The sequence below is a fragment of the Natator depressus genome, chromosome 3, assembly GCF_965152275.1.
Source record: "Natator depressus isolate rNatDep1 chromosome 3, rNatDep2.hap1, whole genome shotgun sequence".
NCBI lineage: Eukaryota > Metazoa > Chordata > Testudines > Cheloniidae > Natator > Natator depressus.
The window spans coordinates 9,997,368-10,013,576 of NC_134236.1; the positions used below are offsets into that span (position 1 = coordinate 9,997,368).

General features: G+C 48.7%; 1 protein-coding gene across 7 annotated transcripts in view; it reads left to right on the plus strand.

Annotated features, from left to right (window-relative positions):
• EXTL3 (exostosin like glycosyltransferase 3) overlaps window positions 1–13,669 on the plus strand; it is a 219,324-nt gene extending 205,655 nt beyond the window's left edge. For all 7 annotated transcript variants that reach the window (XM_074947408.1, XM_074947404.1, XM_074947406.1 and 4 more), the window contains 3 exons: window positions 4,249–4,393; window positions 5,735–5,863; window positions 13,113–13,669. In XM_074947408.1, coding sequence (XP_074803509.1) covers window positions 4,249–4,393; window positions 5,735–5,863; window positions 13,113–13,322 — 484 coding nt within the window. In that variant the 3' untranslated portion in view covers window positions 13,323–13,669. The remainder of the gene's footprint in view (window positions 1–4,248; window positions 4,394–5,734; window positions 5,864–13,112) is intronic.
• The last annotated feature ends 2,540 nt before the right edge of the window (window positions 13,670–16,209 follow it).

The following is a 16,209-nucleotide window of genomic DNA, read 5'->3' on the forward strand; positions in this document are numbered from 1 at the left end:
CCCACACCCCCAGCCAGAGCCCTCACACCCCTGCACCTCTGCCCCAGCCCTGATCCCCTCTGCCACACCCCCAGCCAGAGCCGTCACCCCCTGCACCCGAACCCTCTGCTCCAGCCCTGAACTCCTTCCCACACACTGAACCCCTCGGCCCCACCCCATGAACTTTCTTATGTGCACCAAAATGAAAGTGGTATGTCACACATCACCTCCATATTGGTGCACATAACACAATTCATTCCGCACATGGGTGGGAAAAATTAGAGGGAACACTGGTGTGGGGGTGTCTGTTGTTGACATTAGCTGCACCTATCTAATGTGGTCCGTAGGGGGCGGCAGCATAAAGATGGGCAGTCCCCCTGGGACCTGGTTCCATGTAGGTGCTGATGGGGAAGCAGGGCCTATGCAGTCAGTTGAATGGATTACCCGCCGGCTGCAGAAGGATGGCAGCTTCAATTATGAAAGCCTGAAGAAGCATGGGGGTGGCAGGGACGGCATCGCCTTGTTTGTGCTGCTCTCAGTGGCCGTGGGATTGTCAGTTTGACATATTGCCCTGACTCAGGGAACGCGTCCTTCACTGCCAGGCGCTGCCGGCGGTCCTCCTGAATCTCTCCCCTGACAGCGTGACCCCGCAGATCTCTTCTGCCTCTGGCACGTTGGCTGGGGCTGTATTAACTTTCACAGAACATCCTGTCATCAGCATGTTGTTGTTATTGTCCCCGTCCCTCTCCCGCTTCAGCATCTAAATTTCCATCCGCTCTGTACTTGCAGAGGGTTTCCTGGGTGCAGAGGCAGGCGACTGGGGTGAAGCAATGAACTGGGGCCTGGGGAAAGGGAGCGAGGCCAGTCTCTGTTCCAGCCGCTGATGGAATCTGGCTGTCAGAGCGGCTGTGGTAGCAGGTTCTAATTGAGTCTGAGCTTCAGCCTCCGGGGCTGCTCCTTCAACTCGTACAGCTAAAGAGCTCGTAAATACATGCCAAGAGGTGTGTTCCAAGGGCAGGGGCTGACACAGCAGGCTAATGATGCCACTACGTAAGCTTGTGTCACTCACTTGGTTCTTGGTTCCTCTGGCCAATAGGGGTTGCAGTCTGCGCAGTGGCCTCTCTTCACTAATCCAAGAGCTCAGTCAGCTAGCGGAAGAGGGGAAAGGAGTTAAGGTCTTCTCTGTCACTCGGGTGTGTTGGCCTGGTGGTTGGGAGGCAGGTAAAAGGGGGAGCCAGGACTCCTAGGTAGAGGTCTGTTTGGGCCTAATTTTTAGGCCCCAACCAAACTCAAGCTCAGCTGACCTGAAAGGGTCAAGTCATTTTCCAGCCAACCCTGCCCCTTTCCCCTACCACGCGCGAGTCAGCGCTGCTGCTTCCTGCCCGAGGTGGGGTTGGCTCGGCTGTGCTGCGGCATGAGGCACACGGACTCCTCGGCACGCTCGCTCTGCAGTGCATGCCACGCAGCAAGGTGGCGGTGGCCAGCAGGAGTGGGGATCACGCAGCCACACCGATCCCATGAGAGCAAGCCCGCAAGGGTCCGGTTGCTTTCCCAGACCCAACAGTTGTAGTCATATCCTAGCAGGTTTGGGTCAGGTTTCAGGGCTCTAGCCTTAGGTTCTATTCCAAACTCTGCCACTGACTTGCTGCGTGACCTTGGGTATCTCACTTTCCCTCACCTTGTCTCGTTTTCCTTAGCCATAAAACAGGGGCGATGCTCCAGTTATGACCCCTCAAAGAAATAAACGTTAGATGGTTGTCTAAAGCCAAGGAATCCTTGACTTCCAGGGCTTGACTTCTGCTTGGGGGAAAAGCACCCCAGTAATGCAGAAGTAGGAATAACTTAATAAGGGCATGAATAGTTCCTGCTCCAACTATTAAAAACTAAGTCATGTTGGATTAATAAAAACCTGCAAAAATAACTGCATGGTGGAAGGATGGTGACCAGGAAGGTGCTGACAGCTTTAATTATTCATGTTTTCATTACCAGGTTATATTGGATTTCCATTAATTTAATTAGCAGTGTCTACAGTTAAAGCATCTTTGTCTCCTACTGTACTGATAAATGTAACGAATGCCCAGGAGGCGTTGACAGTGTCTCTGTTAGCACTTCTGCTATTGCCCTGCAGCAATGATCTCTGTAACCGCCATCCTGAGAGGAGAATATTCCGCGGGTGGGAACACTTGTACAATACACAGTGGCATAAAATTACCATGTGTGGCCACACTTCGCTCCTAGGATGAAGGGGATAGCTCAGTGGTTTGAGCATTGGCCTGTTAAACGCAGGGTTGTGAGTTCAATCCTTGAGGGGGCCATTTGGGATCAGGGCAAAAATTGGGGATTGGTCCTGCTCTGAGCAGGGGGTTGGACTAGATGACCTCCTAAGGTCCCTTCCAACCCTGGTATTCTATGATTCTATGAAAGCCCCTTTCTGCATTCAACAGAGACACGTTCTATTTAGATGAGAGGCACCAAGTTCCAGTTTGCAATATGTAATTTAGACACTAAGCATTAACTGGACAAGATCAAATGATCTGAAAAGAGCCAAGCTGCCCTGCAGCATAAAGCCAGGCGTAGTTCCCAGGTTAGACCTCGCACTCTGATGGTTTTTCTTAATTATTCCTGACAGTTTTCCAATAATCCAGAGAGATTCCTCCTGGAGGGGAGAGAGATTCAAATGAGAATGGAATATTAAGTGCTTGCTTTCTCATATGTGACCGTCACCATTTAATCACATAAGGCTCAATCATGACCCCTCTTATGTGGCTGTGCAAGGGAGAAAGGGGGTGTGCAGAGGCCCCTTCCTCCCCTTCATGGGGAACCCACGTGGCCAGAGGGGAGGAGTGGAGAGCAGATCCTGCCAGGCTGTTATGCCCGCTCCTGCACAGCTGGGTGGGGAGTTGGCAAAGCTCCAATTTCTGTGACGATGAATAATAATACTTAGCTGTTGTGCAGCACCTCCCATCTGCTAATATCCTGGTGTTTTACAAACACCAGTGACTTTAGCCTCCCCCCATCCCCTGGAGAGAGGTCAGCGTTACCCTCACTAGGCAGATGAGGAAGCTGAGACATGGGGTGACCTGTTCAAGTTCACACAAGGGGGGTCTGTAGCAGAGCCGGGAACAGAACTCAAGATATCTAGACTCCCGGCTCTGTGCCTCAGCTACACACACGTGACCCTGCCCCTCTCAGGGGAAAACATTTTGGAACAAAAGTAGCTGAAATGTTGATTTTATTTAACTTTTCATCCTTAGTTGATAAAACATCTTGAAGTGAGTGATCTATGTTATGGTGTGGGCTTGGTAGCAAACAAAACCATTTCTGTTATAACTGGCTTTTCCTTGCTCATAACTTTCTGCACATTTCATTTGGGTTTTCGTTTTCCGTGCTTTCTCTTGTCCAGAAGATACTTGGGGTGGTTGTTTTTTGTTTTGAAGTCTGTGGAAAATCCCCTGAGTAATTTACAAGTTAGGTGAGGTGGAAAAAATATTCTTTCCATATGGAAAACCAACCCAAACCAGCCTCTTGCCCTGCTTGAAAGGGGCTGGACTGAGAAACTTGCTGGTACTGGAGAGTGTCCATGACTGAGCTTGGAAAAGTTGGTTGGATGATGATAAACTTGTATGGGATTGAAAGATCAGTTTTGAGTGAGCTCGGAGTACAGCCAGTACCGTTGTATGTTAGACGTTCTTTCTAAAGCACTTTGAGATCCTTGGGACAAAAGGAATTTTCGCCAGGGCCCCGTCTGTGGAGTTTGCTCCTTGTAGTGTATCACCAGTGTTTCTTTAGCATTTAGAGCTGAATCTGGCAGTCAGGAGCCTGGCATTCTGTTTCCAGCCCTACTACGTGATCACAGGCATGTTTCTTAGGATGGGATTTCCAAAAAGCGCTCAGTATTACATAACTCTGTTCCCACTGCAATCAGTGGGAACTCCCATCAACTCCAATGGGACCAGAGTTAGACTGATGCTGCTTGTCCTTGAAAATTCCACCCTTAACCTCTGAATGCATCAGTTTTTGAATCTGTAAAATGGGGATAATGGGTGAACTCTTGGCCTAGCTGGAGTTTTGCCATTGACTGTGGTGGGGCCAGGATTTTGCCGAGTGCCTGTTTCATGCCGTTGTTTTATGGCCTGGGGATCCTTGGCTGACCATCCATATCTTCATTATTAGGTAGAGCCACACTACAGTTGTGGGCTGTGTGATTCTTTTCACAGTTTGAGTGTGCTGTGGTCTTGCCCCACTGAAGTTCTGTCTTTACATTTGCAGAGTCTGGAGAGAGGCAAGGGACCGCATTGTTGGATTCCCTGGGCGATACCATGCGTGGGACATCCCCCATCAATCCTGGCTCTATAACTCGAACTACTCTTGTGAACTGTCCATGGTGCTGACTGGTGCTGCCTTCTTTCATAAGGTAAGAGCAAGTGGTCAGAGAGGACCCAGTCTCAGTACTCCTTGGCCAGCTCTCAGCTTTGCTTTTCCTTTTTAGAGCAGCCTGAGTTTTCGATTAAAAAACTAGTGCCAGAATTGACCATTCCTTCTCTCTTGCGTCTCTGATTCTCAACATAAGCTTCATTAATCACTGCAAACGGAAACCCTGCTGAAGAAAGGTTAATATATACGTGTCCCAAGAGATGCGGCTTATTTGAGGAAAGATGCATAGAATGGCTCTGAGCTGAGGGAGAGAGACTGAGCATGTGGCCAGTTCAGTTGCGGCAATTCTCTTAGATGCTGTGATGCCAGCCATCAAAGTGTTCAGGTCTTCTCTGGGTTGGCTTAGTGATTTGTTATTGCACTGCCCTGCCATGCAGGAGTCTGGGTTCAGATGCCCAGCCCTGGATTGTTGCTCCCAGTCCTTAGGAACCTGCGGAATGTCCATAAAGGCTCACTGCTGTGACGCCAACAATAGCTTACACACCTATGTACTTAGCACCCTTCACAATGGAGCCACAAAGCATTTCACTAATGAAAAACTAAGGTTCAAAGCTAGGGGAGTTGGGCTCCTAAATCTCATTGGTTTTAATGGGACTTAGGATTCCAAATCCCTCAGGCAGCTTGGAAATCACAGCCCCGGGTTCTCCCAGCGAAGAACAGCTAAAATTAGCAGCAACCCTATTTTGGGATCTAATTTTATGCATCCCGAGCGTGGCAAGGGGTAACAGGGTCACCACAGAAACTCTGGCTCCTGTGGTTACCAGATGTAAAAGAATCCTGAAGTGGGCTCAGAAGCTAGAAAGGTGATGGTTAAGTTGATTTGTATCTGAGGCTACTGTTATAAAAAGAGGGGAGTTGGGGACAGATGCAGAGAGCTCCATCAGGTGTTCAGAGCCTTCTTCCTTCATCGCCGTCTGGGGAAGGCAGCGGAGAACAAAGAGACTATTTGTATCCTTTTGGGACAGTGAGGGGTAGGTCTTTAAAGGGCTCATTCTGTACCATCATCCCTTGCTGGGAAGGGACCAAGATGCAGCAGAAACATTGTGTAGACTGACCAGCAAGATTTGAGGTGGCCATGTGTGTCCGGATTGCAATGGAGTGGGATCCCAGGAGCTGCAGGTCTGTAATGGCAGCTGTGGGGTGGCTTTGCTGCTACTCTGTGAGTGAATGAAGCAGAACTTCTCTTGGAGATAAATCCTACCCCCAGCATTTTTCTGGGGATCCTTTCCATTGACTTCAGTGGGCTTTGGATCAGGCCCATAGTTAGTATGTCACTAGCTGTCTTGGGTCTGTTTTACTGTTGAATGTTTGTTTGTTTCAGTACTACGCCTACCTGTATTCTTACGTGATGCCACAAGCCATCCGTGACATGGTCGACGAATACATCAACTGCGAGGATATTGCCATGAACTTTCTAGTCTCTCACATCACAAGGAAACCACCCATCAAGGTAAAGCAGTAGATGGGAACCTCGTACAGTGCTTCTGATTTCAGGAGAAATAGTTATTTATTCTGATCTGTTAGAAATGCACCTCTCTTAGCTCTGTGCACCTGGGCCCAGGGACTAATGTATCCAATAGTGAGAGTGAGACGACCAGCCCCAAGAGACTTTCCACTGAATAAGGGAAACCCAGCTTGGATGCACCTTGCAGCACGCAGTAGGGGTAGTCAAACAGGCTGGAACAGATCAGTGAGAAGCCACGCCTCAAGTCCCCTAGAACTGGGCGACTGTTTGCATGTCTCCCCGCTGCTCTCCACTGTAGGAACAGTTTGTCTCTGAGACCGGCAGGACCCAGACCAGGGAGGGCTAAAGGGATCAGAGTCAATAGCTTTAGTCCACTTGCTTCCCGAGAGGCTCGATAAGTGGTCTTGCACCTTTCTTTAAGTTACAGGCACAAGCAGGGGATGTTGTTATTAGGGTCTGTAGAGTCCTCTAGCACCTTTAGGCCCATTTCTGCACCAAGCGCTGTATGTTCTGTCATCACAAGCCGTTTGCTGTGGAGCGTGTCTCTGCGGAGCCTCTGATGCTGCTATATGTCTCATTCTACTATAAACTGGAGATCCTAGGGTCTAGTTTTGCACTCGGGTGGAGAGAGGTAATGAGGCTATTGGGACCTGATTCCACTGTAGCACAGTCCCAGAAAACAATGGGCTCTGCCCCTTGTGTAAAGGTGTTGTTGGGTGTCCAAATTGAGACACATTAAAGGGGACTGATTTTCAGAGGGGAGGGTACTCAGCACTTTCTGAAAATCAGATGTTTCATGATATCTCAGGTTGAGTACCCCAAAACAGAGGCACTCAGGATCACTAATTCCTCCTGAAAAAGCAGGCATGTGTCTGCAGTCCCCAGGGGAACAGAGCCTTCCCCAGAGAGCGTCCATCTCAGTTCAGCCATCCATCTCCCTTAGGGTTCAGCACTGGCACCTATCATCATAGTGTCTCGGCATCTTAACGCAATGAATGATGGCAAGGAACAATGAGGGGGTGGGAGGATGGGCTGGTGCTTAGTATGTTGCATATGCTTCATAGGGCTCCCTTTCTATTCTGGCCTTCGAATCTAGGAATCTCTTTTGTTGTTAACTTATTACCTATTCCTTTAGAACACAATCAGGCATGGACTCTGGACACCGTTCTGTTCAATACTGTGTCTGCTCAGATATACAGACTTGAGCTCAGATTCCGTCATTCCCAGCTCCATGTACTGTAATCTGAAAAGACAAGCAGCATCGTCCGAGCACAGTGCTGGAAAACTGGTCTCTAGCACTCTAATCCAAGGATTGCCGCTGTCTCACTTAGCACCTTGGTGTCTCAATTTCAAAGCACTTATGCTAAGCAATAGCAGTGGCCAATGAAATAAGTCCAGCAAACTCCCTAAACCGTAATATACCAGAACTTGCTTAGTTGTAGCCTTTGTAAAGTTCTGAGTACTTAGCAATCTGTAAAGTTTTTGTTAAATACCCAACCCTCCTCTAAAGCTTGGTGACTGACCTATTTTTAGTTCTCTCCCTGAAACACCCTCCCAAACCCCTCAACACAAAACATCTTAACTAACCACTCTTTCAAAATCAAGAATTCCCTTTTAAAGCTACGTGCATTATATATAACGGAAGTCCCAGCAGCCCTTTCTCATTTGAGTTTACACATTAGGCCTTTCAGGCTTTAATTCCAACAGCATCACCTCTTGGTAAATTCACTGCAGGATGATAGTGAAGTCCCTTTCAAGGCTAGATTTTTTTTCTTTTAGGAGTGTGGAAAGTAAAGAGCTGATGGAGTCTTTATTAGGAGGTGGGTCTCATGCTTTGTGAATCCACACCTGCTTTCTTCCCAGCATTATTTACTTGGACTCCCAACGATCTCTGTTTTCTTCTTTTGTATGGAAGATTCCCCATCTGTTGTAGGAAACAGGGAAATTGCACAGTAATTCATCCAGTTCGGGGGGACCCTTCCTACTCTTGTCTTTCCGACACTGGGTGGTTATTAGCTATAGTCTGATAATGATCAACAAGTCTTGATCATTGCTTCGGCCTTTCAGATCAGCTGTGTAGCTAGATGATTTGGTGGGTGCTGGACCAGCTGTTTCATCTAGGAGGCGTGTAGAGCTGCAGGGCATTCTGTCTCTCTGTATTAACAGCTGGTCTGCTTTGGGTTATGGCAACTGCTGGGCAGAGAAAGGTGAAGGCTGGGAGACTAGTGTCTGTAGTGATCTCCCGCAGTACCTAGACTACGTAGACCATGCTCATCCACTCACTGTCTGCATGTCGACGTGTCCTTCTCTCCTGGCATCTCTACTCTCACTTCCTCCTCCTACCTCCTGGAGCCTGAGCATCCCTCTGATCTGAGCCCTTTGTTACCTCTACCCATCTCCTCTTGGGGCCTTCTTCCATGCTGCCCCCTACTTTTGGAACGGCTTCTTCCTCCAGGCCCCTCCTCAAAACATATATACTGTCTTCCACAAAGCCCTTCAGAAATCATCTCTGCCAACAGAGTCTTACCCCACCACCTGTCCCTGTGCCACTCTGTGTCTTAGCTCCATGGTCTATATCTGAGCCCCTAGAAGAGCCTCACATCATGTGCCGTTTGGTTGTCTTTGTACATGAAGCATCAAGCGTGCTGCTGGGATTTGATAAGTGCTTGTCTGGGTGCGTGTGGGCTCCAACCCCCATATCGAGCCATGACGTCATTTAGAGCTGACCAGGATGGAGAATCTGTGTTGAGGAGAAGGGGGCCAGGCAGCAGAGATGCACTGGCAGGGGCACTGCGGGGGGAGGAAAGGAGAACAGAGCAGATGGAGGGGGGAGGGGAATGAAGAGCAAATGGAAGTGGCATGATTAGCATTTTCAAAAGCACTTATTGCAGCTAAAAATAGATTTTCCCCCTTTCCTGACATTCCTTTCCCATGGAAGCCACAGCTGGGGATGCCAGATGGCTCTTATGGAATGAGCAGAGGGAGGGGAGGGGAGGGGTGCATAGGAGACGGGCTCCCCAGTAAAGTCTGGTCCATGCTGTGGAAAACTTGGAGGAAGTTACTAGCTGTGGGGTTCAGTTCAGGCCAGAAATGCTGCAAGGAACTTCCTTTCATGCTTTTTTGACACACGCTGCTCCCCTCTCACCCGGAGATGCTGGAGAGCAGGAAACAGTGGAACAGTGGGAGGGAACCAAACACTTTAGAGCCATCAAGGAAGACTTAGATTTCTCCTAGAAATAAGACAGAGGCTTGGGGTGAGACTGATCTCTCTGCCCCCTGCCCAAACTTTGTCTCCCATTCCTAGAAAGGATCTGTTTTCTTCCTTACTTGCTCATGTTCCTTCCATATATTTCAGTCAGAGGGTCAGATTGCTGAGAGCCTGCCTGCCACAGGGAAAGTCGCCTGTCATCTGCCAATGGCTTCTCTTTGAGCTGCCATATCCTCTAATCTTGGATCTCTTTTGTGACGTAGGAAGGGGAGCAAGTGTCATTCCATAACCTGAGACTCTTTCCCAGCAGTATAACCCAGAGATTTCCGAGTAAGGATACTATCTGCGTATCTTAAATGCTTATAGAGCCGAACTGCCAGAAAGACAGACTTTTCATTGGTACATTGCGGGCTCTCCTGGTGGCAGGAATGGCTCAGAAATTTCAGCCTCTGATAGTGTGAGTAGGATGGATTCCCCAGGAAGAGGACTGGAGAAATGAACTGAAATAATCAAATAAATAAAACTTCCCCTGAGCTCAGTCTGTGCCTTCTATCTAGGAAGTGTTCTCCTGGCTCTCATCGGTGTAATGTCGGAGTGCTTCCCTGGTTAATCAAATTGGTCAAGCAAGATCGCTGGGGCACATGTGTTTGGGGGGAGGCCAAATCTAATGAAATTGTAGCTCTAATTTTAAGGGAGCCAGGTAAACCGTGCCATACAGATGAGCTGGCATGGCTGGTAGGGAGCTGGGAGCTGTGTGTACTTGTGCTGAATTTTCTAGAGTCACAGATCAGAAGTAGTGATTCAGTGTATCGGTAGGTTAGTGCCTTTCACCTCCGGAGACCTAGACATGCATGCAGTAGGAAGAGTCAGTGTGATGTTGTAGTACCTACCTGAAGCTCTCCCATCAGAGGCTGTGATACTGTCTCAGCTCACAGGCTAAGCAAGTTAGGATCTGGTCAGTACCTGGATGGGAGACCTAAAAGGAAAGCCCAGCTGCTGAAGGAAGTGGTGTTGTTCAGTCTGTGTACTGAATGCATGGCTTTCCTGAGGCTTATGCTGCTGGAGGGATGGCCTTTAGTGAGGCGGCAAGCCCAGGTCCTGATCACAGTGCTCAGCTAAAAGGTCTTGTTTGGGGCCATTAGAGAACCTGTTTTTCACATGAGTAGGGTTGCCATAAACTCCTCCCTTGTGTTTTCAGTTGGCAGCTGTATTCCTCTTCACTTCCTCTACTAGCCTTTCTGTGGTTGCAGCCTGCTGGGAAGCTGCTGTTGCACATCAGTGATTGCTGGATGCGTTGCTCTCTAGGGAGCTTCGGAGCAGGCTGTCAGATGATGCTGTTTGTTCCTCTGAATATAGAAGTAGGGATATATTACCGACCACCTGACCAGGATGGTGATAGTGACTGTGAAATGCTCAGGGAGATTAGAGCGGTTATTCAAATAAAAAACTCAACAATAATGGGGGATTTCAGCTATCCCCATATTGACTTGGTACATGTCACCTCAGCACAGAATGCAGAGATTTCTTGACAGTTTAAATGACTGCTTCTTGGAGCAGCTAGTCCTGGAACCCACAAGAGGAGAGGCAATTCTTGACTGAGTCCTAAGTGGAACACTGGATCTAGTCCAAGAGATAAATATAGCTGGACTACTTGATACTAGTGACCATAATATAATTAAATTTAACATCCCTATGGTGGGGAAAACACTACAGCAGTCCAACACTGTAGCATTTAATTTTAGAAAGGGGGAACTACACAAAAATGAGGAGGTTAGTTAAACAGAAATTAAAAGGTACAGTGCCAAAAGTGAAATCCCTGCAAGCTGCATGGAAACTTTTTAAAGACACCATAACAGAGGCTCAATTTAAATGTATACCCCAAATTAAAAAACAAAGTAAGAGAACCAAAAAAGTGCCACTGTGGCTAAACAACAAAGTAAAAGAAGCACTGAGAAGCAAAAAGGCATCCTTTAAAAAGTGGAAGTTAAATCCTAGTGAGGAAAATAGAAAGGAGCATAAACTCTGGCAAGTAAAGTGTAAAAATATAATTCGGAAGGCCAAAAAAGAATTTGAAGAACAGCTAGTCAAAGACTCAAAGTAAAAGCAAAAAAATTTTTAAGTACATCAGAAGCAGGAAGTCTGCTAAACAACCAGTGGGGCCACGAGATGATCGAGATGCTCAAGGAGCACTCAAGGATGATAAGGCCATTGTGGAGAAACTAAATGAATTCTTTGCATCGGTCTTGATGGCTGAGGATGTGGGGAGATGCCCAAATCTGAGCCATTCTTTTTAGGTAACAAATCTGAGGAACTGTCCCAGATTGAGGTGTCATTAGAGGAGGTTTTGGAACAAATTGATAAATTAAACAGTAATAAATCACCAGGACCAGATGGTATTTACCCTAGAGTTCTGAAGGAACTCAAATGTGAAATTGCAGAACTACTAACTGGTATGTAACCTATCATTTAAATCCGCTTCTGTACCAAATGACTGGAGGATAGCTAACATGACACCAATTTTTAAAAAGGGCTCCAGAGGTGATGCCAGAAATTACAGGCCAGTAAACCTGACTTCAGTATCAGGTAAACTGGTTGAAACTATAGTAAAGAACAAAATTGTCAGACACATAGATGAACATAATTTGTTGGGGAATAGTCAACATGGTTTTTGTAAAGGGAAATCATGCCTCACCAATCTACTAGAATTCTTGGAGGGGGTCCACAAGCATGTGAACAAGGGGGATCCAGTGAATATAGTGTATTTAGATGTTCAGAAAGCCTTTGACAAGGTCCCTCACCAAAGGCTTTTAAGCAAAGTAAGCTGTCAATAAGAGGGAAGGTCCTCTCATGGATTGATAACTGGTTAAAAGATAGGAAACAAAGGGTAGGAATAAGTGGTCAGTTTTCAGAATGGGGAGAGGTAAATAGTGGTGTCCCCCAGGGGTCTGTACTGGGACCAGTCCTATTCAACATGTTCATAAATGATCTGGGAAAAGGGGTAAACAGTGAGGTGGCAAAATTTGCAGATGATACAAAATTACTCAAGATAGTTAAGTCCCAAGCAGACTGCGAAGAGCTACAAAGGGATCTCACAAAACTGGGTGAGTGGACAACAAAATGGCAGATGAAATTAAATGTTGATAAATGCAAAGTAATGCACATTGGAAAACATAATCCCAACTATACATATAAAATGATGGGGTCTAAATTAGCTGTTATCACTCAAGAAAGAGACCTTGGAGTCGTTGTGGATAGCTCTCTGAAAACATCCACTCAGTGTGCCACAGCCGTCAAAAAAGTGAACAGAATGTTGGGAATCATTAAGAAAGGGCTAGATAGTAAGACAGAAACTGTCATACTGCCTCTCTATAAATCCACGGTACACCCCCATCTTGAATACTGCGTGCAGATGTGGTTGCCCCATCTCAAAAAAGATATATTGGAATCGGAAAAGGTTCAAAAAAGGGCAACAAAAATGATTAGGGGTATGGAACAGCTTCAATATGAAGAGAGATTAATAAGACTGAAACTTTTCAGGTTGGAAAAGAGATGACTAAGAGGGGATTTGATAGAGGTCTATAAAATCATGACTAGTGTGGAGAAAGTAAATCAGGAAGTGTTATTTACTCCTCATAACACCAGAACTAGGGACCACAAGAATTAATAGGCAGCAGGGTTAAAACAAACAAAACGCAGTATTTCTTCACACAGCACACAGTCAACCCGTGGAACTCTTTGCCAGAGGATGTTGTGAAGGCTAAGACTATAAGAGGGTTCAAAAAAGAACTAGATAAGTTCATGTAGGGTCCATCAGTGGCTATTAGCCAGGATGGGCAGGGATGGTGTCCCTACCCTCTGTTTGCCAGAAGCTGGGAGTGGGTGACAGGGGATGGATCACTTGAGGATTCCCTGTTCTGTTCATTCCTTCTGGGGCACGTGGCATTGGCCACTGTCGGAAGACAGGACACTGGGCTAGATGGACCTTTGGTGTGACCCAGCATGGCCGCTCTTCTGTTCTGTTCCCAGGTGACCTCGCGCTGGACCTTCCGCTGCCCTGGCTGCCCTCAGGCCCTTTCGCACGACGACTCGCACTTCCACGAGCGGCACAAGTGCATCAACTTCTTCGTCAAGGTGTACGGACACATGCCCCTCCTGTACACCCAGTTCCGCGTGGACTCCGTCCTCTTCAAGACCCGCCTGCCCCACGACAAGACTAAATGCTTCAAATTCATTTAGGACGGGATCGCGGGGGGGCCCCTTCGGCACTCTGGGCGCGGGCGAGAGGCGGAGGGGTGGCAATCTGCGCCGGGTTCTGAGTGAGGAACGCCCCCAGTACGGGCTGCGACGCAAAGCCAAAGGGGAAATCACGGATTCTAATCAATACTTTCTGCCTGCCCGCCCCAGGGTAACTGTGCCGCGTTAAATGGAACCGGCCCATCTGACCTGCGTGAAGACACTGGCTAGGATCGTACGCCGAGGAACTGGAGACTTTGGTTCGTAGCTCAGCTAGTCCATTAGCCAGGGGCGACCAGTTTCTACATGCTTGTTATTTAAAATGAAAGTGTTTTAGATTTGCCGAGTGAGGCTTTTTTTTTTTTTTTTTTTTTTTTTTTAAAAGCCGGCCTGTCTATCCTGCAGGGGGGGCGATTCCCAGCCCCCAAGCAGCTCTTGCGTCTGTCAATTGTCCTCTGTGCTAACTCGTTTCGGGGCAGGGGTACAGCCACTCTCTTGCTTCCCCTCCCTGTTTCGATCGGCCCAAGTTATAACGAGCCAGTGCAAGCAGCGGGCCGTGCTCCTCAGGTGCGATGCCTCTGGTTTATCTTCCTCTCTGGCTACTGAGGCCTTTCCGGTGTCACATCGATGAACTCACCTCCCCCGTCACCCTCCCCACCCACCGCCTTCACCTCACAGCCCAGAGAGGGAAGAGCAGAGAGGGGGGGTTCCAGAGGTTCCCTCCCCAACTGTCTTTCCCGGCTCCTAGGACCAGATTTACAAGGGGGCCTTGTCCACCTGTCCTTCAGCTGGCTTCAGCTGCCACACTCTGTTCAGGGATTCGGTTACCTCTGCACACACTCAACCTGCACTTGGAGTTCCAGCCCAGTTCTTCTCCGCCCTGGTCTCATTTCCGTTCCTGCTCCTCACTGCACGAACACTATTAACCTTCAGCCACTTTGACAGCCTTGGCCCCTGTTTGGGGATCTTAAACCTTGCTTCTGTGGTGACAGACGTCTGCAGTAACCAGGGTGGGTGTGATCTGGGGCGATCCTGAGGCCCTGTGGTTTTCCGAAGCCTGCTTAGTTGTAAAGGGAGCTTGGTTTAAATTGTCTCTATTTTGGCCTTTTAGCAAGGGCATCAGGAATGCTCCCCATCCTCTAGGGGCTTCGTTTGCTGAAGCTGGAGATCTGTGCCAAGAACGGCACAAGATTCACTCCAAAGGCTCCAGGGTGTCATCGTTAACGGAGTGAAAAAGGCAGGTGCTGCTTATGCAAAACCCTGGGGGGATGGTCACACGCACAAGCCCGGTGGGAGCAGCTTCTTCCCCAGGGTGGCAGCGGGAGCTGGCCATTGCTTTGCTAGTAGGTGCATGGGGAGGCAGGCATGTTATAGGGTTCATCTACACTGGAATAAAAGACCTGCAGCATGGCCATGGTTGGCCCAGGGCACCTGACTGGGCCTTCCGGGCCTCAGGCTTCAGGGCTAAACATTGCTGGGTAGATGTTTGGGCTCAGGCGGGAGTCCAGGTTCCGGGATCCTTCCCTCTCGTGGGGTCCCAGAACTTGGGCTCCAGCTCAAGCCCAAACATCGACACAGCAATTTTAGCGCCCCGCAGCTGGAGCCAGCTGGCCCAGTCTGACTGTTGGTGTTTAATTGCTGTGTAGACGCACTCAGAGAAGCTGGTTTCGGTGAGAGGGCGCCGGTGGTGGTGGTGAGCAGGGCTTCCCACTGCCCTGCCCCTCAGAACTGGGGGCTCAGATTCAGTAGGACTTACTCTGCTTCTCCTTCTGGGATTGTGTCAAATGCCGCTCTGGTCTTCATGGGGCAGCAGGGAGAGAATACCCCCCCTCCCCCCCCCCGAGCGTTACACAGCTTTAAACTGCCAGGAGGACCTAAGTGAAGTACCAGCGGGACTGGCTGCTTTACAAAGCCACACCTGCCATGGTGTACTCACTTGCCTACACCCCCTAGGGCAGTCAGATAAGACAGCCATGGGCTTCAGTGTTCCTGCCTTAAAATCTCCCCTCCTACACGCGCACACCCCCCCCCGCCACAGCAGGACACACACACAAAAACACACTGCTGCAGGAGGGCTCTTCCTCCTTTGGCGGTGATCGCACAGGGTTTAATACAAACTCCTCCTCCTGCAGAATTTGGGAGGGTCTCTTGAACCTCACTGTTTTCCCCGCTCTGAGCCTGCTCATCTTCCTCTGAAGCAAACTGCCCCGGTCTGTCCGTGGTGCTCTGTGACCCTCCCTGGCATCTGCACCCTTCTTGCTGCTGCGGTTTCTTTTTTTTGCTCCCTTGCCCGCGGCAGCGCACTCATTCATTTCCCATAATACAAGAAAGGACCCCGCAGTTCTCCTTTTCAGAACGACTGTGCCACTTCAATTGTTCTACTTGATTTTTAACGGCAGCCTGCAGAGGGTAAAGTAGCCGCGTTCCAGGAGCGCGCTCTGTATGTATTAATTGTCCCCCATTGCCATCTAAAATCATGCTTAATATTATCCCGTCATCTCCCTGACCCTGATTCTTGCCAGTGCTGGATCCAGATCTAAAGTGCCACCCCAACTACCAGAGTCTCTCAGCCATGTGGAGTGAAACAAAGGGGTTTCGTGGTCCACTGCTGTGTTTCTACAGGTCCTTTGGACAGGCCTGAAAGCAGCCAGCACCAGCCATGCCAAGGCCACCTTCCTCTTCCTTTCTGGGTACATTCCTTCTGACCGCTGGTACTGGGAAACACCCCTGCACATCCTGCTGCTCTTCAGAGGAGTTGTGCCTGCAGAACTGTGTATGAGAGTGATGCCACTGACCATCAGCAAAACGGTGTCACTGCTCTCCACAAATACACCCAACAGAGACCAAGATACCTTCCTCTTACCGTTAGTAACCAGAGCGGGTTGGTTAT